Source organism: Eleginops maclovinus, chromosome 24 (assembly GCF_036324505.1).
Source record: "Eleginops maclovinus isolate JMC-PN-2008 ecotype Puerto Natales chromosome 24, JC_Emac_rtc_rv5, whole genome shotgun sequence".
In the NCBI taxonomy this organism is placed as follows: Eukaryota; Metazoa; Chordata; class Actinopteri; order Perciformes; family Eleginopidae; genus Eleginops; species Eleginops maclovinus.
The window spans coordinates 8,229,386-8,252,927 of NC_086372.1; the positions used below are offsets into that span (position 1 = coordinate 8,229,386).

Below are 23,542 nucleotides of genomic sequence, written 5' to 3' on the forward strand. Positions count from 1 at the left end.
CTTTGATTTCAACGGCCCATTTATAGTTAGGGTTTTTTTCTTCAAAAACCATCCTTGATTCCAAAGTTGCAGCTCTAGTTGTGTGGTTTTTCAAGGCCTTACCTTCAATATGGAGGGTCTATTTTATTATTTCTATTTCATAAAACATTTACTGAATTTAATATTACAAGTTTCAACACCTTTGTTTCCATTACCCTAGGTCTATTTGCTTTGTTGTTCTTTTTAAGCATTAAAGGCCTTGAATGCAATCACATCACAATTTTTCAAGGCCCCTAAAATTCACAAACCTTTAAAGAGTTCAAGGACCTGTGGGAACCATGGCTTGCTATACGAACAAAGAGTATGGGCTTATTCTCTTGGTCCAGTTAACGTTATAGTCTATGCAAAATATAAAAGCTCTATAAATCCCAGATTAGATCACACAGGTGTAAATTTAGTTGCAGGTGAGTTGTGTCACTGCCGGAGCGAGTGCGGGGGTGCAGCGATGGAAGCGGTGCCTAGGGAAGGGTCTGACCAGGTGAGCATGTTCAGCTATTATTATTACTAATGTAATTATTGTTATGGATCATGTGTATCTACCGATGTTTCTTTTTTTCGCCCTCCTGGACCTCTCACCTGCACTGCCGTACTCTGCAAGAGAAAAGAGGCGGGGCACAAGTTGATTGACATCAGGCCAGCACAGACATGTCAGAGAGGACGTAGGCACCCCACCCCCGGGAGGAGGTGAACCTCGAGACGCACACACACACACACAGATCGCAACGCACGAAAAACAACAAACACAGAAAAACTAAACAGGGTGCCTTGTTCACTTTGAGAATAAAAACACTCATCGGTTCAGTAACTTGCCAAGTATTTTGTATGCTTTGATTGTGCTGATTGTATTGACCGTGTACAAAAAGCTTCAGTGCAAAACTGAATTGGCACGTGCGTCTCAATGCTCAGCAAGAAAGCCACTGATTGAGCAGGGATGTAATGGGCAAAGCTTTGGATTGGCAAGTGTACAGAATGGATGAGTGAGTAAGGAAGGAAGGATTCAGCTCATTGAAGTGGGTGAGGAAAAAGAAGGGAGATGGAAGCAGCAGGACAAAAAGGGGACGCAGACAAGCAGAGGCGAGTGGAAGGAGGAAGGGGAGAGACAGATATATAAACAGTGATAGTGCAGGAATGCAAAGTCGAAGTGCTGGGTGAGACAGTGGCAATATAATTCAGCTTTGTCAACCACATTAGAGCGGGATTTTATTTTAAACAACTTTAATGTAGCAGCCCATGACCTTTTCCTGTGATATAGATTTGAATGTTTATAATACTAACAGTATATCTTACATTCAGTTTCCTTTCGCAGGGACAGTGAACATTAATAGACATTTCTGTAAATGCACCAGTTAGCTAAGAGGCTATGTGTGGTCTTCAATCAACTATTCATTTGCAACTATTTAGAAAGTGAATTAACTGTTAAAACGTTTGATTTCTCTGTTTGCTGGGAAACGCAAGAGTGAGCAGGCTAACATGCTCACAATGAAAATGCTAACATGCTAATGTTGTGCAGGTATTATATTAAGGGTTTTCATCATTCAAAACTCATTTATTGAGCCTGTTATCGTGCTAACATTTGCAGGTGTGTATGGGAATATTGAGAGGTTTGCAGGTATGACCGCACTGCTATTTAGCATTAGACCTCCATTGTCACCGTGTGATTGTCAGCAAAGTCCATAGGGGCTTGGCCTGGGAACTGGAAGGTCACCAGTTCAAGTCCCCGAAAGACCTAGTGCCACCGTGGTGTCCCTGAGCAAGACACTGGTTACCTACACTGCTCCCCGGGCGCCGTACATAATGGCAGCCCACTGCTCCTAACACTAGGATGGGTCAAATGCAGAGACCGCATTTCGTTGTCCTAGTACTTGTACTCTGTGCAATGACAATAAAGTTGAACCTTCTTCATCGTCATCTTTAGCATTTAGCAGCTTATTGTTTCAAAACTATTAACTGCTTGGATTGAATGATCATTTTCATATTTATCTGTGATGTACTTTCAGGCCTTCCGCACAGCATATTTAATTGTTTTCAGTATTATTCCTTACTTTAATTCTATCACAGTCAAATCCAATGTCATGTTTTGATGATCTTTGTGTGTCCGATCTGCATCTGGGTCCACTCACACACACCACCGTACTTGTCACCACTTACTGTCGGTAATGGGCTCCATACAGAAGCCCAGCAGTGCATGCAGGAAGTCCACAATGTTATTGAGGGAGTCTTTGTTGACATACTCGCGCATTGTCTGTCGAAACTGCACCTTGTCCAGCTTATAAAGGCTGGTCAGGCAGTTCTGGGCCTGGAAGGAGAACACAGGAACAACAACGTAATCAATACACATTATTACATTTCAATCATTTGTGGTCTCTCGAGAAGACTGGGATGGAGGTGTGGGTGCAATAAATAAGACGGCAGGCAGCGATTTCCAACTTAATTAGGATAAAATCGTCACTTATAACCAAAACAGAAGGATTGATCTAACTAAGGACTTCTGCTGACTACAGTAGAAAGTAAATGAAACCACTTCTTCTCAGTGTGCACCTCAACAATTGTCTGTCCCTTATCACACTGTCTCCCTCCATCTTCAGCTGGGCAGCAGCCATTTTGCCAAATGCCCTGCTGATTATGGAATTGTAATCCCTGTTGCATCCACCGAGAGGGACTGTATCTGCCCTCTACGATGTAACCTCTCGTGACATCACGCGTTATAAAATATGCACATTTGCTGAAACTGTACACATGCAAAAAAGCATGGGTTTCCTACATTTTTCTTTCCATCTCTGTGACTCGTTGACTGTGGGTGCACAGTGTTGTGTGACATTTTGTTCTTGCATGTGGGTTATAATTACCGTCTCCCTAATGTTGGAGATTTTACACAAAGTTTGCTTTCTTTTTCCATTTGGGAAATTTGCATTGACGCATTGTGGCATTTAGTCTACAGTCATACACAACAAAATTGGACGATGTTCCACTGTGAATCATCAGAGCTGTTTTGCAAGCTGTGACATAAAGGCTTACAGGCAGCTGGGCGTAGGAGTGTGTCCGGTCACACGCCATATTTCTTGCACTCTCAAACTGTGGTAAACACTCGGGTCTCCTGCTACAATTTCATTGCTTTTAGAACACAGAACAGTTTGGAAATATATCTCCATACTCTCTTTTCTTTGTTACATATGCATCATGACCTGGACAAGGCATTGCTCTGTGCATAAAAAGGTTCACCTGAGGTCTCACCTGCATCCTGAGGCGATCTCCAGACAGCCCGCGGTGCCCCTCCCCGCAGCCGTAAGCACATCCCAGGGACTTCACTATCTTTATGAGCATGGTCAGAGCCAGGCGGTGCGTGCTGAAGCCGGAGCCTTCCTCCTGTTGTCATGGTGAAGGACACAAGCATTAACCCACTTATAGAAGTAGGTATATTTAGACATCCGCCAAGTGTATAGAAAAGTACACACCTTTTTATCATTGTCCTTGTTATTCTCCACATCGTCCTTGCTCCCCTGCCCGCTCCCTCCACCACTCCCCCCTCCTCCTCCACCTCCACCTCCGCCTCCGCCTCCATCTCCCCCTCCACCAGCTCCGGGAACGGCCCCGCCTCCCTGGGCGCCTCCTCCCAGGCCTTGACCTGCCGCGTCTTTGGCTCGCGCCTCCTGGTTCTCCTTGTTGTCGGGCTTGGACAACTTCTTCCCAATGCAGGGCACCACGCAGAGCTGCAGCAGGCAGTCGATGATGTTGAGGGCCACGTCGCAGATCCTGGAGCTGATGTCGTGGCTGAGGACGGCGTAGAGAGCCCGCAAGACAGCCTGAAATACAAAGAGGTTTTTTGTTTTGGTCCGACTGTGCAAACACTAAATATTATAATCTCAAAACTGAATTCAAGAGAAACAAAGAAAACTAATTACAACGCAAACCGTGAAGTCTTTGGAAGTCAAACACCAGCAGCACTTTCTCAGCCATGAGCAGCCAAATCCTTTTAAACGTAATACTTACACACCTCTACATATATTGTAATATACTGTACATGTTATATATAGTCGTACATGACATCTATACTTGTACACATTTTACTTTGTAGTAAAAAAAAAAGGGAATGTTGTATTTTATGAAACAAATGTACTTTTTAGAAGCATTTTTATTCTATTTTATTCAATATTTTATTGGACATTTTACAGTAACTCCTTTTTTTAATTTAAATATTGTTATTACATTTTTATTTAATATTTTATTGGACATTTCTCTTAAACGTTTTATGTTTATTTAACTATTTGTATTGTGTTTTATTTAATATTTACAGTAGGACATTATATTAATCTGCAAAAAACATCAGAAATGTTGACATTTTGTACAATTCAATATACAATACATTCAGTTTGGGTTCCTACTGGTGTCATTGCTGCTTAGTAATATAAATATATGAGCAGCAGGGAGCGTTTACTAAGGCTTTCATTGAAACAGACACTCACAGTGAGGTCCAGCATGCCATTCTTCAGCACAAAGTTATTGGTCCCCTCGATGTTCTCCCCTTCCTCCAGACAGGAGTAGTTGATGCAGGAGTCGGTGAAGCTGCGCGGCAGGTTGGCGCAGGCCAGCGGCTCCACTGGGTTCTCGGGGACCGTGACAGGGTTACAGAGCTTCTTCATGTGCTCGGTGAAGAAGTCGGCGTAGCCAACGTTGAAGGACGCCACCGTGGTGTTGAACGCAGCCATAGTGATGGTGGATATCTGGGATCGAACTGTGGGTGGCAAAAGAAACACCACACCAATTTATTTTCAGAGTCACCCCTCTCCATTCTAATCGGTGGCTGTCTGTTGATCTAATGGCATTAATGGGATGCAGTGTGGAGCAGAGCCTGAAGCCCACACTGTTTGTGTTATATGTAAATCAGCATTGTCACAGGAATATTACTGTTATATAACCCTGTTCTATTTCTGCTCAGCAGGTCTCAGCGGAGCCAGCAGCGTCTGTTGTTTATTGTAGCTGATGGATAGTTATTCCATTATTGTTTTCATCTTACAGCACTTCCTTTTGTATAAACCTGTATCATTTTTGCAATGTGGCTTTAGCTTATACTGCTCTTCTCTTGGTCACAACTTACTCCTAAATAATCCAAACCAACCAAAGGGAAAAAAGGAAAAATACCAAATATAGTTTAAACTGAAGGTGATGAAGATATTTGTTATCCACAGGTCTGCCTTGTCCTTACCCTCTTTGACGGTGTTGTCGCTGTGGCTGTTGGAGTGGTCGGGCATGTCTCTGAGCAGCGAGTGGTGGGAGTGGGAGTGTTTGGCGCTCAGGCTGTCGGCGTCTGCAGCTGTGTCTGAGCTGCCCCTCCGCGTGAATTTGCCTGGAAAGTGACACAGATATCATATCAGGTTCAATCAAACACATGCCAGCCGACATGTTCCCCCCTTCATGCATTGTTCCTGCATCTGCTGGGCTGAGTGGATAAATAGCACTGCAGTGACAGTATGGGGTTGATGGAAATGGGGCTTTTAGAAGTGTAGCTCTGAACAGTGTCTTTGTGCCTTGAGCAAATTTTAATCACTCTTCCCAGAGAAGCTAATAACAAAACCACTGCAAATGAACTGACCTAATTCACTAGCTGAAAGCGTGATCCAGACAAAATCCTCTGACTCACCGGACGGGAGCTCGGGGGAGAGGAAGCGAGTCTTCCAACTGGTGACATGAAATCTATTCTAATAATGAACAGCACTCTGCCTACCCATGATGGTGGCCTGCCAGCCCCCGCGGTCCAGAGCCCGCCGATCGTCGCCCAGGCCTGAGAAGCTCCCGAAGGAGAAGGTGCTGCGGGTCGGGGAGACGTCCAGGTGGTCCTCGTGGAGCAGGAAGGGGACCCCCATGCGCCGCTGTCGCTTCTTCCCGGCGTGATGGTAGGGTATGGAGCCCTTTCTCTCACGGTCCTCACGCCGGTTCTTGAACTTAGACAGAACAGGAGGAGAAGGGTTCAAAGTCAGAGACCGCAATCCTCTCAGTGCTGCATTCAAATGTGTGCTTTTAATTATTGTTCAACACAAGGTAAACTAAACAAATATGTTCAGTTTGAATCCAAAAATGAATCAATGTAGCATGCGTTGAACCCTGACTTAGCCACCACTGCGTTACCTGTCCTGATGCTCATCTGATTTCAATGAAAAAGATACAACTAAAAGAATAGCATGGACAAAGACCCATCGGTATGTCTGACCTTCTTGAAAATGTTAATGCCCAGGTCGGAGGCGAGGTCAGGGACCGCCTGTCGACGGAGGCTGGTCAGAGAAACCTTTGTGAACGTCTCAGTGCTCAGAGATTTCCCCTCTTCGTTGCATTTCAGGCTCATATCCTGCAGAACACAGGACAGATGACTCGTGAACTACATGACTGAATCTTTAGATACGCAGAGACAGTACAGAAATATTAAGATATCTCGTTGCCATTACCTGAGTCTTGTGGGTGTTGACCAGTGAAGGTGTGGCGGCCACCATGGAGCTGCTGCGGGGGCGGGGAAGGGGCGTGACCAAGGGTTCCGGGGGGCGTTCGGGTCTCTCCTCCAGGATCTGCCTCAGGCGCTGCAGGTAGAACATGAGGGCCCAGTGCACACCCTCCTCCGTCCAGTGGGGCTGCAGCAGGCAGCGCAGCACCGCAACGTCAAAGTACGTGGCATAGCGCGCTCTTTGGGACAGGGAGGTGGGCAGGCCTGCAGGGGCGGAGGTCCTTTCAAAAGAGGACATTTTGGGTCACGGTACAGGCACAAAATACAATTACGAACCTGACTGCGCACAAGAAGGCACCTTTAACCATCGCTTTAAAAACCCTTCTTTGCACTGATCATGTAACTGTCAGCTGTGCAGCTTCACATTTCCTTTTGGCATTTGCCCCAAATAACTTCTGTGCAGGAAAGATCACTCAAAGAGATTATTCACCTAAACCAGCATCCTAAGGACACTTGCGATTTTGACATTCACAATAATAGTTGACATGTAAAACAGCTTTTACTGTATGATCGATTAGATCATCCAAATTAAATACTGGCAAATCTTTAACATTGGCTTCTAATGAAGGGTTATCAACAACAACAATTGAGAGTTTGATTATTGTTTATGAGTTCAGTGAATGCTTGTTGCTTAAGGTCGGGATAGATGAATTTTTCCCCAAGTTTACAAGAATTAATGTTTTTCTAGTAGGACATTTTCTAGTTCTGAGTGGTCTGCACTGCATCATGAGTCAGTGTGAACCATGTGAACTTTTTCGATTGCCTCCCACAAAGGCTGACGAGAGCTCCAGTTCCAAACAAATGGAAAGTAAGCAGAAAGAAACGCCCTGGAGGAAGACAATCCGTTTAGTTAAATATGTTTCCCCATTGTAATACTGGTCATAGAACATAACTTTAAAATGTAAAGGTACTAAAACGACGTGATATCAAATCTGACATCTGCCTTATCCGACGCTAAATAAGGGATCATGGAAAATGCCTCAAGGCCAGCCTAGTTTGAGCAGTTAGCGTGCGTTTCAAACCCGTCCGGTACTCACTATATACACAACAGTTAACTATGTCACGGCCTTTGCTGTTACATTAGCCTGTCATCAACTCCCGCCACACTGCTTCATTAATAATGCATCAAAGGAGGATGGTAAACAAGGGCAGAGCCTCCCCCCCCCCCAGCATCATTGTGAGAGCAGTGGCGCAGAGAGCGGCAGCCTACGTGAGTCCACTATAAATAAGCCAGAATGAAGGTCAGCGGTTGGTGAGCTGCGGAGATCTCCACACACACACACACACACACGGTGGAGATATTGATACCGCGAGGGGGGGGGGGGGGGGGGGGGTGAACAAGGGGGAGGGCATTTAATCTTGGCTCTGGTGATAAATGGAGCAGGAAGCGATGGTCGATTTCTACATGAATCACTGGGAGAGCAGAGGGAGGCTGTATCATGTTACGCTGTCTAGCCAACACACACACACACACACACACACACAGACACACACAGCTGTTGTGTCAGGTTGCCAGGGGAGACCGAGTGACGAGAGCCACCGCCTCGAGCACCTGCGAGAGGAAGCGGGCCCAGCCCCCGACTCCATGCGGTTAGCAGAGATGCAGCAGCAGCCGGCGGTTGCCATGGAAACTGCCTCAGCATCAGCAGTGCTCTGAGTGGATGGGGCCGATGAGTAAGCTGCATTAATCACAGGAGCTGATGGCGGAAATGATTTTACCGGCACAGAGGGGAGTGTACAAGAGGAGATGCACATATACTCCGACAGGGCCTCCGAGTGACAGGGAAACAAACGTTATTGATTTAGACGCTTCGTTTGGTTAGATTGAAATCCACCGATTCCTGTTTGTAGAGCCACACAGCGGGAAGTTGAAAGCAGGACTGGAAGTCGCTCTCAAAATTCCCTCGCTGTCATTTCATTTACATTCAACTCGCTTTCTGACCGTCGCAGCGTTTCCCACACAACAGCTTAAAGATCCCCCTCATCAACACTCCGATAATTAATGTGTGTGTGCGCTGAAACACGAAAGCTCTCCGTTACTGCACCACCATGTGACTGCTCCGAAGCCTTTGGTGTTTGAGTGCATGAGTATATAACTAGCTTGGAGGAGGGGGGGGGGGGGGACTGAGGGTTTATTTTGATCTGCAGTCAGTTGCTGGCTGTCAGAGTGATCATGAGGAGCTTTTGGAGTGACTTGCTCGGTTGTCAGAACTAGTTGGGATGAGCAATGGAAGGCTTACCATCGATGTTCGCGCGCCGCTCTCTCGGCCCGCTGAGGATGACAGATCAGCTGTGATGAACTTCAAAGAAACACCCAAATAGGATGTGCCGCACGAAATGTGTTTGCGGAGCAACTGCTGACACAGTGTGGCATATTCTGTCATCGAATTCTAACCGAGCAATCACAGATCACATGAGAGGCAGCCGTTAGAGCTATTCCAAATACATCCTTTTCAAGACTAAAAGTTTTTTCCCTCAAGATTTTAGTCCTGGTTGTCTTTTTTTTTCAGGGTAACCGACGGAGAAAAACTGTAAAGCAGCATTTTTTCCTGAAATCCAGTTTTTATACTGAAAATATATCAATGTTGCAATACTTTCATCAATAGTGCATTTCCCGGCTTCATTACTGCATTTGGTTCTTCTACTCCAACATGCTTTAATGTCAAAAACAACCTGGGTGAATTATTGACTGGAGTCATGTAAACAACATGTAAAAGCATCAACTGAATGTTCTTACAGAATATTCTGAAAACATAGCCAAACGTAGAGGTTTTATGTCATAACCTGATTTAGACAAACTGCCTTATGCTTCTATCTCCGGCTGGGTTGAAGACTTTTCACATGCCTTCCTAAAAAAGACATCAAACGGCTTCAGCTTGTACAAAATGCAGCTTCACACAAACCAAAAGAAGCCGCCTCATTACTCTGATACCAAAGTCCCGACACTGGATTCATATAACTGACTTTAAAGCAGTGCTGCTCGTTTAATAACCCCTCATATACGTTTCAGACGCTACACTACGTTCCATCTGAAGCCCTCTTCCTCTTTAAACTTTTCAACTGTGCTTTAATCGTTTTGATTTGTTATTTAATGTGTCTGCGATGTCAACATACCGCCACGCATGGATACCCAGTGACTGACTCTGTCATATTGACTTGTTGTGTTAACTGTCCAAACCGGTTGTATCTTTCACAGCATACTCAGATTATTCATTATAACGATATAAATGTCAAAAACTGTTCACACTGTATATACTTTAGCTCTATCTGTCATACATATATTACAGCGCTTGTCCTGCACTTCTGGTTAGATGCTAACTTCATTTGGTGGACCCAGTACCTTCTGTAAGACAATAACATTGAGTGTAATCTGATCAGAGCTCACGTTTTCCTGTAGAGCAGTTAGGTTTGCCGTTGCGTGGGAATAAACTTGCCTGGCCTTACAGATAGTCTTTGATTGTTATTACCCTTTGCTGCCAGGCAAGGCGGACAAATGGGCCTTTTCTGTGCCAAAGCAAGCACAGATTGAAGCTTAGTCGAGGGCTATACAGAATGAAGCCAGGCCAGGCCATGCCAGGCCAGAGACAGTGCCAGCATCAGACAAGTAGCACATTAATTCAGCTTAATTACCCCTGATTTTGAGGACAAACGTCAGCTGGGTCTGCTGATGCTCGAGCGAGACAGGGTGTGTGCTGACGGAGGAGACAGCGCTGCTTTGAGCTACACATTACACAGGAAGGAGGAGCTATTCATATATGCTAGCTCTCGCAGGCTGCTGGAGCGAGCTGTGCTGCGACAGACGCCGCTGCGGGGCTAAATGTTTCGCTATCAACAAGATGATGGCACCGGCTCTGTGTCAGCACGGGTCACTGCTTCAACTCGCCACTGGCTTCTTGGGTACATCGCAGTCACATTATTCATACAAAGGAGGTTTTGTAAAAGTAGTGAATTCAGTAGTGGGATCAACCAATATTTTGTAGGGCCCTGAAACCCTATAGGCAAGCTTTTTAATAAGGTGATTTAAATTAATGAACAATAATAAAACTGTCCCATGTTTTTCTGTCTGACCAAAGGAGAATTGTTCCATATGGTGGCCAAGACGCTGGATGGATGTCCGTCATCTTAGCCCTTCCCATGTGGCGTGGCCTTGTTACATAGACCTTTACCTCCTCTGAATATAACCCCAGAATCTAAAATCAATAACGCACACATGACCAAATGCAACTATCTCACGGGTGCTTACTTTTTCTTGGAAGGGCCTTTCACTGGTGGGGGTTGTTGGGAAGGGCCGCCTTTCTCGACCGAGTTACCACGACGACAGCTCCGCTCACCAGAAGCGGGGGAGGAGGAATCTGATTGGACCGCCTCGCACACCACCTGGAAGCCCTGTGTGCAGGAGGGGCAGATTGACACAGTGTAGATGGCTGGATAAATGGACAGATAGGAGGACTTCCTGATAATTCAACACTCTGAGGATGGAGGGAGGTTTCTGTCATGACCCTGGCTAACCACGCTAATGCTCCCTGATGGCTGGTGCTAATGAATATTAGCAGCCAGCCCCTGGAGGATGCTGAAAAGGGGGGAGGAGATGAATACTCTTGCCTGAACACATTCAATCATCATGGGGCTCAAACAGACAAGATATGAGCTAAAAGCGCTCACTCACCATGGGACCAGGGTTGCCAGATCCACAGGGGCTGCACTGGTTGTTGACTGGGGAGTTCCTCTTTGCTGTTGAGACAGGCAACACACGTCCTACTATGAACAAACAACCGCAGATCACATACGGTCTATATGGCTGTAAGTAAGGATTTTTTCTAACCTGTTACTATGTTTCTGACAGGTTTTATGAGTGCAGTAAAGGCAGAGATGTCAGGCTGGCGGTGCTCCCACATCGGCTGCCATATCACCAGACCGCTGGCCAATCGGAAGGTCAGATCCGACTCCTGAACAAAAAGTGACGTCTTTAGAAAAAAGGCATTCATCTAAAAGTCCATACTGGGATTTCAATTCATTGTGGATCCCTACAAGCAACCTCTAATATGTTATAAACATGTTTAAAGGTCATGTTAGAGTGTCCTGCTAATATGATACAATCAATTACAAGACAGTAAATCATTGCTCAGCTGGGAAACACAATGCAATCCCAAGAGTACTGTAAACTGACCCTTGTTTCTGATTACACTTACACACACAGATCAATAGCTATAGGGTGATGCTGAATATATGTGTGTATAGACATGTTAAGAACAAGATGCTCTTAAAATCTTTCGAATAATTACAATTGCCGCGGGAAAATAATCCTTTGCACATCAGAAACAGCTAAATATTAGTATTAATGCATGGTATAAACTGGTTTTACTGCTTTAATCCTATACCAGCCCGTTCTAAGGTTGTAAATCTGTATGTCTGCAGGTCCACACCTTTATGCGATGAATAAGAGGAGCAAACAGGAACACAAACAGCTCCACCGTGGCCATGCTCTTGTGGAACAGCTTGGTACGGGCATGCTCGTCCTCTTCCAGCAGGGAGCCGCTGTGTTGGGGCCCCGACCCCCCTAGGGCAGAGCCGGAGCAAGAGCCGGGGGCCCCTGGAGACGACCCCTGGTTGCCCATGGGCTGGAGAAAGGCGCTGCTGCTGCTGCTGCCCGCGGACCAGCCGTGGCCCAGGCTGGGCTCATGGTTGCACTCCTGAGCGGCGTCCAGCAGCATCCAGTGCAGCGTGTGGAGCAGCTTCGTCTCCGCCACACCCAGCTTGTCCTGGTGGCCTGTCAGTCAGAGGTCGGGGGTTAATTTAGAGTGATGTTTACAATTTACATTGCATTTGGTTCTTTGTAATTTTGGGTGGTTTTAAAGACGAAAAATGTATTCCAACTGAAAAATGTCTATATGCCAAAAGTCATATTTTACTGTCACTCAGGATTAGAGTGTTTCACTACGCCTCAGAAATAAGAGAGACCTGAAGATACTTGGTGATAATGGAAGTCAATGCAAACATGAACACTTTTTACTATATTTTCAAAAGTCAAATTACTCCGTCAGTAATGTTTTGGACAGAAACTAAATAGTTACATATTTTTGAATAACTTATCCAGAGCTGAGGTGCAAAATGTAACTGTTTGGGTAAAATGGCTAGTGCATTATCAGATTCAGCCAGCCATTAGATTAATAACTATTGAATTTTGGCCTGGTGGGCATTATAATACATTTTCCATGCGTTGAATAAATACCCCTAGTTTGGAATTGCTGGTTTATTGTATATCATTTGTACTATGTTAGACTGAAGACTATTTTTTCATATCAACAACATATAACATATTCAATCGTCTTTCAGCTGCTGACATCCAGAAAAATAAAATATTTCATTTGAAAAAGCAAGTTAATTATATTGTTTTCGTTTCTGATAATCCAGACCTGTGATGTACTCTACAGTCAGGCTGTTCCTTTTCACCGGAACATCAGTGTTGTGTTCAGTCGAATGAGGATACCCTGGATAACGCTGTCAACTCAATTCCTAAAGTGCAGGTAACGCGTGTGTTGTGTGTCCTCCTCACCCAGCCTGTTCCTGTTGGACAGCAGGATGGAGGTGCAGTGGAGGACATGAGGCAGCGCTGCCTGCACCAGCTCCCAGCGGGAGATGCTCTGGATGGCCTCTGACAGGGCCGGCGACAGCCCGTGTAGCTTATTCTCCACCAGCACCCGCTCAAAGGACTGGGGAGGCAGCCAAATAGAAAGAAAAAAGAGACATCAGCCAGGAATTAAAGCCTCTCTCTTTGACTATCTAAAGGCCCCACATGGCCCCAAGCACTGCAAAGCCTGTGGGAGAGACAGAGGCAGCTCTGTTTAGATCCAAGGGGATCTGGAGAAGCGTCATTATGGATATGAGTTTCCGAAGGTCTGGCTCTAGGGTAATGGGAGGAAGCAAGGGGAAAAACTCATTTGCTAAATGCAGAATCAAGAGCCCACTTGATTTGCAGGTGCATTAAGGTAAAAACAGATTACCAGGAATGAGAGTGATTATTTTCCCTCATCCACGAACATGGCATTATGAAATAACTTACCACACAAGATGCTTCATACTGTTTCCCCAACTTTGGACGTAGAAATGCACTGAAAACACACACAGAACATCCTTATATAACATATACAACCTATATAACATTCTCGAATCATAAATGTGGACTACACAATTATATCTAAAATGACACATTTTATTTCTATCAATCAATATACTAAGGAGGACATTTAGTTGTCCCACTTTCTGTTTTTGCATTACAGGTGTGACATCATGCAATCCGTCTCCACTCACAGTTAACCCCTTGCAAAACCAGCAGCCCACCACCCTCCCTTTAAACCAGTCAATGCAATTGACACACTCAATGGCACGGATTAAACTAGAATACATGCATGTTCATGCTTACTAGGATAACACCGGTGTCCTTTCATGTCTCTTGACACAGCTGCTGTCAAATTCTTGATCCCTATTCTAGACAGGCAAACACCTGTTATCAATTCCACACTAACCTGGTCTGCCTCCATAGGAAGGTCTGGATGGGGAACGGTATTCCTTTCCCGCACTCCGGCTCGTTTTCGTCCAGGCTCTTCCTTTTCACCATCTTGGCCGGACCTGCCTGCCTGTATGTCCGCCTGTGTGCAACCACCGGCGGCTGCTGGCTTTGCCCAGGTGACCAGCGATCTTCCCTCACGACATGATTGGGTTCGTCTTGCGTAAAATGGCTGCAAGTGTCGGTCGATCGGCGGCAATAGAGAGGCAGAAAAAGAGAGAGAGCTAGCGGTGGGAGGAGAAGGAGAGCGCTCTGATTTCAGCACCTCCCTCACCGGACAGACACAGTTGATCGCCGAGCTAATTTATCCGCGGCGGAGCTTAAAGAAGCAGAGACAGCTGCTGCAGATGTTTCCATTCCAACCCCTCTTCTTTAAGCAACGTTATGGACTTACGACAAGGCTTTACATAAAAACAAACCGCTGAAACATACGTTTAATTACCCGGATGATGCGTTCACGTGAAGGATGTAATCCTGAAATTGAATATCAACAGGTTGAGAAATTAACCCAAGTGGTATTTAGCCATAAGAATCATATTTGACACTTTCAGTGAAAGTAGACGTGTTGTAATATTTGAAGTGAAAGTAGCAACACTGCTTAAAATCTAGCAGTACAAAGTTACATTTCCCAAAAACCTCCAGGCATATTTCACAAAATGGCCCCTTAAAATATACATTTCAACGTATGTTCATACTTAAATATCCAAAGTGACGATTTTTGAGCACATCTGTATCACTAGTCAAATGTTTAGCACTGCATAATTTTAAGCAGGCAGTTTATTATGTAGGCCAATGTAATTTGCAAAGTAGGCCAACTAAATTTACATTTTGTACTTTCAGAAAGTCATATAAGTAATGTACCTCAAAATTGCCCTTTAAAACGTTACTCAAGTGTTATTTACATACATATTTTCCTGACAAAAACCGCCAATGAACTTGCATTCTTGCCTACAGTAAGCTTAAGATAGCTAGCTAGCTTCTACTCACATCTCTGTGTGCTAAAATCAAAGCTAACTAGCATTAGCAGTCGACTAACTTAGCAGTACTTGGGGAGAAACAGCTACACTGGCTCTGTCAATAGGAAACAACATTTTCCAAACAGTTCTACTCTTCTTCTAAAGCTCACTTGTCTAAAAAGCCCTTATAACTTGTTCATTTGACAACAGGTTGACACCAAACATATGCCGGACCGTGTACCGTCAGTTTGCTTAATTGGGGCCCGAAAACACCTGAGGTCGTCCGGTCGGTGTGGGTCGTGTGTGACCTTACGGAGGCGCTGTTGCATTTATTTGCATGCTTCCAAACTAGCGCAGTTAAAAGATTCATAACACACAACATATCATCAGGCGCCCTAGTTATTATATGCAAAAGTAAAAGTGCATAACATTATAAAAAAACTATGAAGTACACAATTCAAATAAAAATGCACAGCCTCCAAAACTTGCCACAAATGTTTTACACAGTAAAATAAATAAAAATCCAAGGAGACTTTTTCTTTTTTAAATCAAAGATTTAAGAATTTGCAGCATTTCAAAGATGCATAAGATAAATTGATCATTCATTTTATGAGAGTTAATACGAGAGACTAAGGCCAACCTGTTTTTATGTCTTTATTTCTGTTATCATCCTGTAGGAGAAATTGTCATCAGTACATCTCAAACATGGGAAAATCTGCACACATCTACATGGTATTTTAAATACACTTACACAGGCAAAGAGGGGCAGAGGAGGAGGGAGAGCAAGAATAAAGGAAGCACAGAGACACACTGCGGAGGTAACTTACACCGGGGGAGGAGGGTAAGGGAGGCAGAGAGGTTTTACAATGGTGAGCAGAAAATATGCTCAAACTGTTTTATTTTGTATTCTTTTTTTTTTTAATGAATTCTAACAGCTGTGGGTGACTCCCATTCTTCTTATATTTGTCGCTTGGGCTTAGTTACAAGATAGCTGTTCTCAATGGAATGTCATCATATAAAGCTTCTTTCTTTTTCCGCTTTTCAAACAAAGTTTGCCCATTCAAAAAGTACGACCCAGTCGACAGTTTGGGGATTTTATCTAAAGGTAAAGACACATAATGCATCGTGGCCATTTACACTCACACTGAAAAGTTTAAGATTGCTCCAAATAGATCTAATTTATCAGAATGTATTTGCCATGCCAGCATAACAGCATTGTTGTAGCCTAAAAAAAAATCACAACCGAACGAAAAGAGCAGCCAAATGATTGCGGAAAAGAAAGGGAAAACCTATTGGAAAGCTAGTCTTTCAGCGCTTGACTCGACATAACTGCAGTGGTTATCCACATTTAAGTGCTAATAAGCCAGTGCAGCCACAGGGAACATATAAAAACTTCCACTACAGTGACATTTATATAAAAAGAAAAACTTGTTTTTTTTCAACAATCAAATCGGAAATCATAAGATTAAAACCAACCAACACACAAAGGAAAATGTCATGTCACATGTTAGCAGACATGCTAAATCAGCCAATCGTTTGCAGATACAAGCCATGTTTCTGTAAGTTAAGCCGCTCACACGTTTCTTTAAGACTAGTAGCTATTTCTTGCATTCGGTACCATATCAGTTCTGAATGAACATAATGCATGAGCTCGCCACCGTTTATCGCCATACATGTGGAATGTGATGCTTTTCACGGACAAAAAAAATAAATCACTGTACAATCATAAAACAGCCTTCTTAGACAAACCTTAGCACTCAACTTATTTAAAACGAAACAGAAAAGTCCATACGTGAGTGACAAATGAGAAATAAAACTGATCGGGTGTGTGAATTAATTATAATCTAAGGATTCAGTTTTTTAAATCCTGCTGCAAAGGCTGGATGGGTCATTGATGGGCGATCTGCTACAACTGTGGGGTCAAGTGTTGCAGTGAAGGATCTTGGGAGAACACTGGAGTGATTGATGGGAAGAGGAATGATGGTGTGGATTTTGGAGGGTATCCGAAGCGGAGGTATCTCGCTCATAAGCCCTGCTTGGCCAGGGCAGCGGTGACATCCTGGGCCAGCGTGCCGAGGTGGGGTGACTCCAGCATGTTGATGCTGCCAGTGGAGGAAAGGCGGGGGGACATTCCTCCCGTCTCCATCCCCGGGGAGTGGGTGACGACGATTTCTGCGCCGTGATCCACCCGCGCTTTGGCTTGTTCCCGGAAGTTCAGCTTGTGGCTCTCGATCTGCCAGGGAAAAGATTCAGGGTTTTTTACTCTTCTTTTCTTTTTAAAAAATGAACAATTCATTAATTTTTGTATTTATTTATATGACAAATAAATGAGAGAATTTATACAAATATTATTTTGAAATTGCTCTTATTATTTTAAATGTGTTTATTAACAGTTCTAACTTAGCAAATATTTTGTTTATTGTGTACATGTTGCAAGCTGCCTCTTGTTTATGAAAGGAAAACACGAATAATGCTTAATAACTATTATTATTATTATTATTAGAAGACAGGAAACTGTAATTGCCAGAGTCTTTTTACCATGACATTCCCGCCTCCTGGTGTGTGGCTGGTGTTGCTCAGGGAGCCGACCTTGGAATGGGCCTTGTCTTTAAAGTCCAGTTTCACATTGTCGATGCGCACTTGACCTCCCCCTGGGAACAGAACAGAAAGAGTAGAAGAGCATCATCGCCTGCAGGCTACGCTCAGGGTAAAGGATCACAGCAGGACAACAGCAGCTTTATCTGTTCACACAAACAGTATCAGAAAGGCCATGGATGAAATCATTACAATAATATCAATAGGAATATTTTCCTATTTCGACGTTAAGGCAAAAATATGCAATGGGGTGTTTGAGGTACAACATGTGTAATGTGTGTGTTACGGCTGTATGTTTTCCCTGTTTCTTTTCCCCTGTAGCTCCTCTGCCCAGGTGTGCTGCATTGCTGCAACGAGGTTCAGACGAGCTGCACCTGGAGGAGGGGGAGGTTTAAAAGCTCCAATTCAGCAGCAGAAGGGAGAGGCCTCTGGCGTGGGGACTGCTGTTGTTCGGTCTCAAATCTCAGGATGCAACTTTGAACATTTCAATCACTTGCGCCCCCCCACCCTAAAAGGAGGCCCTATGGGGCTAACAAAACTCCACCACCGACCCAAAATACAACACATAAGACACCTTTAAAAATCATCAAATCTTTAGGATTTATTTTAACCAAAATATGAAATGTTTAAATATGCATCCTGGGATGAGAGGCAGAACAACAGCAGTCCCCACGCCAGAGGCCTCTCCCTTCTGCGGCTGAACTGGAGCTTTTAACCTCTTCCTCCTCCAGGCGCAGCTCGTCGTCGTGCACCTCGTTACAGCAACGCAGCACACCTGGGCAGAGGGAAAAGAGACGGGGAAAACACACAGCCGTAACAGTGTGGTTATCCTTTATCTACATTTCAATGTCCCCATTAAGTCATATATTGCACTAAGACATTCTTGTAACATTAAACAGTATTCTTTTAACCTAAGTATTTTATTTCATAAGGACCCTTTTAATCTTAATCAAAAATGTGCCTACTTCTAAAAAATAAAGCATAATAAATAACGGATAATCAAACATTGTCGATGTTCCTTTTCTTGAATACCATACCTGGTCTGTGGCGGATGTTGGACATGGAGCCACATTTGGCGGTGACGTGGCTCACGTCGATCTTATTGGTCTGGATTTGGATCTGTGGGTAGCAGCAGAAGCACATATTAAAAGGGGCCTACTATGCTCATGTTCATACTTGTATTTCCTTCTTGTAGTGATGACATGTTTTAATGTTCGAATGATTCCATGTGATTTTATTTTTTTGCAGAACGTTTACATGCAGGGCCCTTTAACATACGTTTGCTTAATAGAGAAAGTATATGAGTTGTGTTGTGAAGCACATCAGTCAACCCACGCAGATGCTATGTTATGCTAAATGGAGCAGATGCTTCAAATAAACGTCATTGTCCCGCTGGAAATTAATTAAGTGAGTAAAAACAAAGACAGAGAGTCAATCGTGCATGCTGTAAAGACGTGTTTACATTACGATTATTTACACACTTAGTATGTGCCTAGAGCAAATATCAAACAGGAGATTTCTGGGAGCAAGAATTAAATTCAGAGGCACACAAAAATGACTATAAGTGGCACGGCCAAATGAAGCAGTTGAATGTGTTTTCACTCACGTTTCCGCCGCCTGCTGCGTGCTGGATTTTGGCCAGGGAGCCACACTTAGCCTGAACGTGGCTGAAGTCCAGTTTAACACTTGGAATCATGACCTGGGAATGACAGGGGGAGCAAAAACACTCAGTTCAAACTGGATAGGAGGAGCTTAAAATGCCGTCCTGTTCAGAGTAATCCCATAAAAGTGTCCCAATTTTAAATCCACGACCTATCAATCCCTGTGCACGGACTTCAGCGCAGGGGAATTTCTAGACCCCAGAAACAAGCCTTTTAGTCATGGAGGTTATGCAGGGATAAAGACGTTTCTCAGAGGCTGCACATTTAGCGATGTAATCCACAGTCTTGATCTGGTCCCTGTTTTTGGATAGAGTCGTTACAGCAGAATATTTGATAGACTTTGATTCCAATTATATAAACTCTTGTTTGTCTTGAGAGAGATTCCATACCAACTCAAGACCTGTTATTATTATTGTTTGAGACATCCTGTGAAACTCTGTCACATCTCCACAAAAAAAACCAAGCCAAAGATAGACAGACGAACGTATAAAAGAAGAATGAGCCCCCGCTGAAAAGGAAAGAAAGAAAGATGAGAGGAAAGGAAGAAGAAACGAGAAAGCTTACATACATTGCCTCCTTTGGGCGTGTGCCTCAGATTATCCTTGGAGCCGCACTTTGACTGAACATGCCTGAAGTCCACCTTCTCGTTTAAAATTTGAACCTAAAACAAAATCAAATAAATAAAAGACCCCACTATATGTGCCTCATTTAGATCACTGTGGGACGGAGTGATACATGTACATGCATTTGGATTAGCTATGTCTTTCTTTCACGCTAATGTACCGAGCTAAGATAAGCTAAATTGCAGTTTAATATAACCAATGACAATACTTCAGCCTTTGTGCACCACATGAAATTGACCGACTCCTTTGTTATAAGTGCCAAAAGTGAACACCGAGGGAGGGAGGAATAAAAAGGAGGAGGAGGTTCTGGGAAAACACACGCGCCGCCTGACAGGGACCCTCCGTCTCCTCGACACTGATCTGACCTGGATTCTTTTGACAGCTCCTCCTCTCTCATGCACGCACACGCATGGACACAAACACTGCTCTGTTATCCGTATCTGAGGTTTTTCCTTTTTTTGTTTGAGGTTGTTACACTGCTCTCTGCAGCTGCTGCAGGACAAGACTGCTGCAAGGTCGACCAAGGACAATGCACTAAAGCCAATCACTGAGAATACGGATAGCTTAAAAAATAATTCCACTCTATTACTATCGCTAAAACAGCTAGTCAATATTTTGATTAACTATTTTGATCATTCATTAACAATCATTTTTAAGCAAAAAAAAAAAAAGCGCTTTGAATTGTGGATATTTTCTAGTTTCTTCTGAAAAAATAATCAACTTTGTCTCAAGGACACGATATTATAGTGTATTTAAATATTTAATTCACTTTTAAAAACTGAAATTGTCATTCAAATATCCAGTAGTGGCCCTCTATTATACATTACAGCTTTTATAGATGATTAAAGTATCAGATAATAACAGATGAAAACCACCAATCGCAGCAAAATACATCCTAAACATTCAATCATTTTCATACTCATGTGAAAACAATAATGGTAAGATAAAATGACATTATTACGAGTGTAGAAATGTCAGAAAATGCTATTTTAGAGTCTGACATCTATTTTTATTCTTGTGTTTTTTGAACAAATAGGCTGAAAATATGCTGTTCGTTACTGAGCTTCATTAAAAATGCTTGTGTATGTGCTTTATTCCCCAAACAGGAACTCCCCTCTTCGTGCATACAGCGCTGGACTTAATGAAAAGTCTCCCCTCTGTAATACTCCGGCAGCGTTTACACTGTCTGTTGCCTTGGTTATGTAATTACAAAGCATATAGATAAAGATGAGAGGAGCAATACGTCCAGTGTGTGTTGAATCATTAACAGGAGGAAAGCCTGCATGATGGAAGGGAACTATAACTTAAAGGCAGCTTTTTCAGGATCAAGCAAGCATCTGTTGTGTGAGGTGATATATTTTCCTCCTGTGTCCTTGAATGCAACTTCTCAATAAGTAATTACGTCCGCTCGCAATTATTAATACCAAGAGCCGGAGGGGCAATCGTGCACGGCGATGACGAGAGCAGATCCCATGAGACAAGGATTCTGCAGGTTGACTGCTCCTCGGAGGCACGAAAAGGAATGTTCCTTCCGAGGAGAGCTGTTTCAAGATGAAGACGGTTTGCATCTTTCTTTAAACAGGCAAACGTTTGAGAGGGATAGAGAAGGAATAGGAAGGGAAAGTCAGGGGGAGAGGCCGCAGGCAGTCAGCCGCTGACGGAGAGGACAGTGAGAGGAAGTGACGGCAGCCGTTGAGGCAGGGAGTGATAGTGAAGATGTGAAGACAGATGCTTGACGACATCTCAACAACTCAGGGGGAGAGACACAGAAGAAGAGGGGTTGGTACATGCGGGAAAATAGTGGAATCACAAATCAAATATAAGAAAACACGATAAAACTAGCTGAAAATACTCAAACAAATGACAAAATAATTACTTTTGTTCATTTTTTTCTAGTATTGTGTATTTCTGTAGTTTTGTTTTATCTGAAAAGTTCATTGCATTACATCTTGTAGTTAAAAAACTCAATTATGGATATAAATGTTGCACAAAAACATCAACCAAGGTGTAAAAAGCTATTTTCAGGAATAAATGATACCTCTTTACTTCTTCAAGTGTAATAAAAGTAATAGTGTTGCAGGAATAATAATTAAACCTGTCCTTTACAGCCCCCTTGTGGTCAGAATAGGTAATTGCACTGTAGCACTTATTTGCCCAGAAATCCTCAAAAATGATGTCAGTAAAAAACAAATATACACATTTTTGTGAATGTTTTTTCACTGGACGACTGTACAGATTATAAATCCTTATTTTTGAGAATTAAATAGAACAGTACACCAAGTCATATGTAAACAAGGAGGTAAATATGTCAGCAAAATACATATTTAAGTAAATCTGTTTTTGTATTTGATGTTTATAGACTGTTTTGTATATTGCAATAAATATTAATCTATATAAATATCTGTGTAAGTAGCCTTTGTACCTGTCAGAGGGAAATTGGGATTCTTTTATTTTGAAACTCTTCCCAATATCTAAAGGTAACTCCTTTCAAAGTCTGAACACATCAGTCTTTTGGAATCCTAAATATGATGCCATGGTTCAATACCATCCTGACTCATAGTTCTGTTACCTGTCCCCCTTTGGGCTGGTGCTTGAGGTTGGAGGTGGACCCGATCTTGGACTTTACATTCTTCAGATCAGGCAGCGGCTGATTGAGCACCTTCAGCTGCCGTTGGACGGAGGACGGCGACTTGGGCGGGGTCCGGATCACCGCCACCTTCTTCTCCTGGAGGATGCTGAAGGACTTGGGCGTGTGGCTGCCGGGGGTGCGAGAACCAGGGGTGCGGCAGGAGTAGGTTGGGGGGGAGCCGGGCGTGACGGCGGTGGAGCCCGGGGTGGAGGCGCCGCTGCGGACCGATCGGGAACGTGCAGACTCTGTACCTGAAGGTAAGAGGTGGAGAGTTCTGGATTACACTGATGAAGATGTGAAATAACCCTTTCTGGAGAAACAGGAAGAAGAATGAAGATATGGATCAACGTCCACAAAACCAACAACAGGTTAAACAAGGAGTTAGGTGGAAGCACACACAGGCAGCTGAATTCATTTAACCTGGCACCTTGTTGCTGGGATACAGGTGCAGGACCAATAGGATTTTAGTCAACAACATCCTGAATAAGAACAAAGAGCAGCGACCTGTTGTTATGGATACCACCGGTTCCTCTGATGAAGTCACTGCAGGTTTGACAAAGCCCAATTCAGCACATTCAAAGAGAGCCCTGATGGTTAATGTACCACCATGTGTAATTGCTGATAAAATATACTAAAATAAATATAGACGGCATGAAATGAATATTTTTCATGCCATAGTTTAACTCATATTCTGTATTTACTTTCCTCAACTATATGTCAGTCCATCATTAATTATTTACTTACAAAATATAAAATATATTTGTATTTTCTATTCATTTATTATAAACCAGGGCTAGGGCTACTTCAGTTTTACTTCTTAATTTTCGTATCTTTCGTTATGTCTTCCTGTAAATGGGAAGACAACAGATGTTAAAGCTAATTACAGAACATCAGGATTGTTTTATTAAGGGGGGGGGGGGAGATAGAAGGGGATCCTTTGAGAATAAATGTTCTTTTTCAAACCTGCAGACACCCCTGTGTGAAGAAC

At 43.5% G+C, this 23,542-nt stretch overlaps 2 protein-coding genes across 11 annotated transcripts in view; both read right to left on the minus strand.

The window, feature by feature from the left end:
* The window catches only part of LOC134860629 (protein unc-80 homolog), a 43,596-nt gene extending 29,361 nt beyond the window's left edge, over positions 1-14,235 (minus strand). Inside the window, 16 exon segments of the mRNA XM_063877393.1 lie at positions 580-630; positions 2,188-2,335; positions 3,271-3,402; positions 3,492-3,839; positions 4,500-4,768; positions 5,240-5,380; positions 5,759-5,975; positions 6,242-6,376; positions 6,474-6,747; positions 10,770-10,912; positions 11,193-11,257; positions 11,349-11,472; positions 11,950-12,293; positions 13,080-13,236; positions 13,587-13,635; positions 14,050-14,235. Of these exon segments, the coding sequence (XP_063733463.1) occupies positions 580-630; positions 2,188-2,335; positions 3,271-3,402; positions 3,492-3,839; positions 4,500-4,768; positions 5,240-5,380; positions 5,759-5,975; positions 6,242-6,376; positions 6,474-6,747; positions 10,770-10,912; positions 11,193-11,257; positions 11,349-11,472; positions 11,950-12,293; positions 13,080-13,236; positions 13,587-13,635; positions 14,050-14,141 (2,689 nt within the window). The 5' untranslated portion in view covers positions 14,142-14,235.
* Positions 14,236-15,686: 1,451 nt separating this feature from the next.
* The window catches only part of LOC134861072 (microtubule-associated protein tau-like), a 50,559-nt gene continuing 42,703 nt past the window's right edge, over positions 15,687-23,542 (minus strand). For 9 of the 10 annotated variants that reach the window (XM_063878075.1, XM_063878077.1, XM_063878078.1 and 6 more), the window contains 5 exons: positions 22,495-22,805; positions 19,248-19,340; positions 18,679-18,760; positions 17,585-17,697; positions 15,687-17,279 (listed from right to left, as the gene is read on the minus strand). In XM_063878075.1, the coding sequence (XP_063734145.1) occupies positions 17,070-17,279; positions 17,585-17,697; positions 18,679-18,760; positions 19,248-19,340; positions 22,495-22,805 (809 nt within the window). In that variant the 3' untranslated portion in view covers positions 15,687-17,069. Of the gene's footprint in view, positions 17,280-17,584; positions 17,698-18,678; positions 18,761-19,247; positions 19,341-19,870; positions 19,964-22,494; positions 22,806-23,542 lie in introns of all 10 variants that reach the window. The other variant, XM_063878079.1, reaches the window with a different exon arrangement.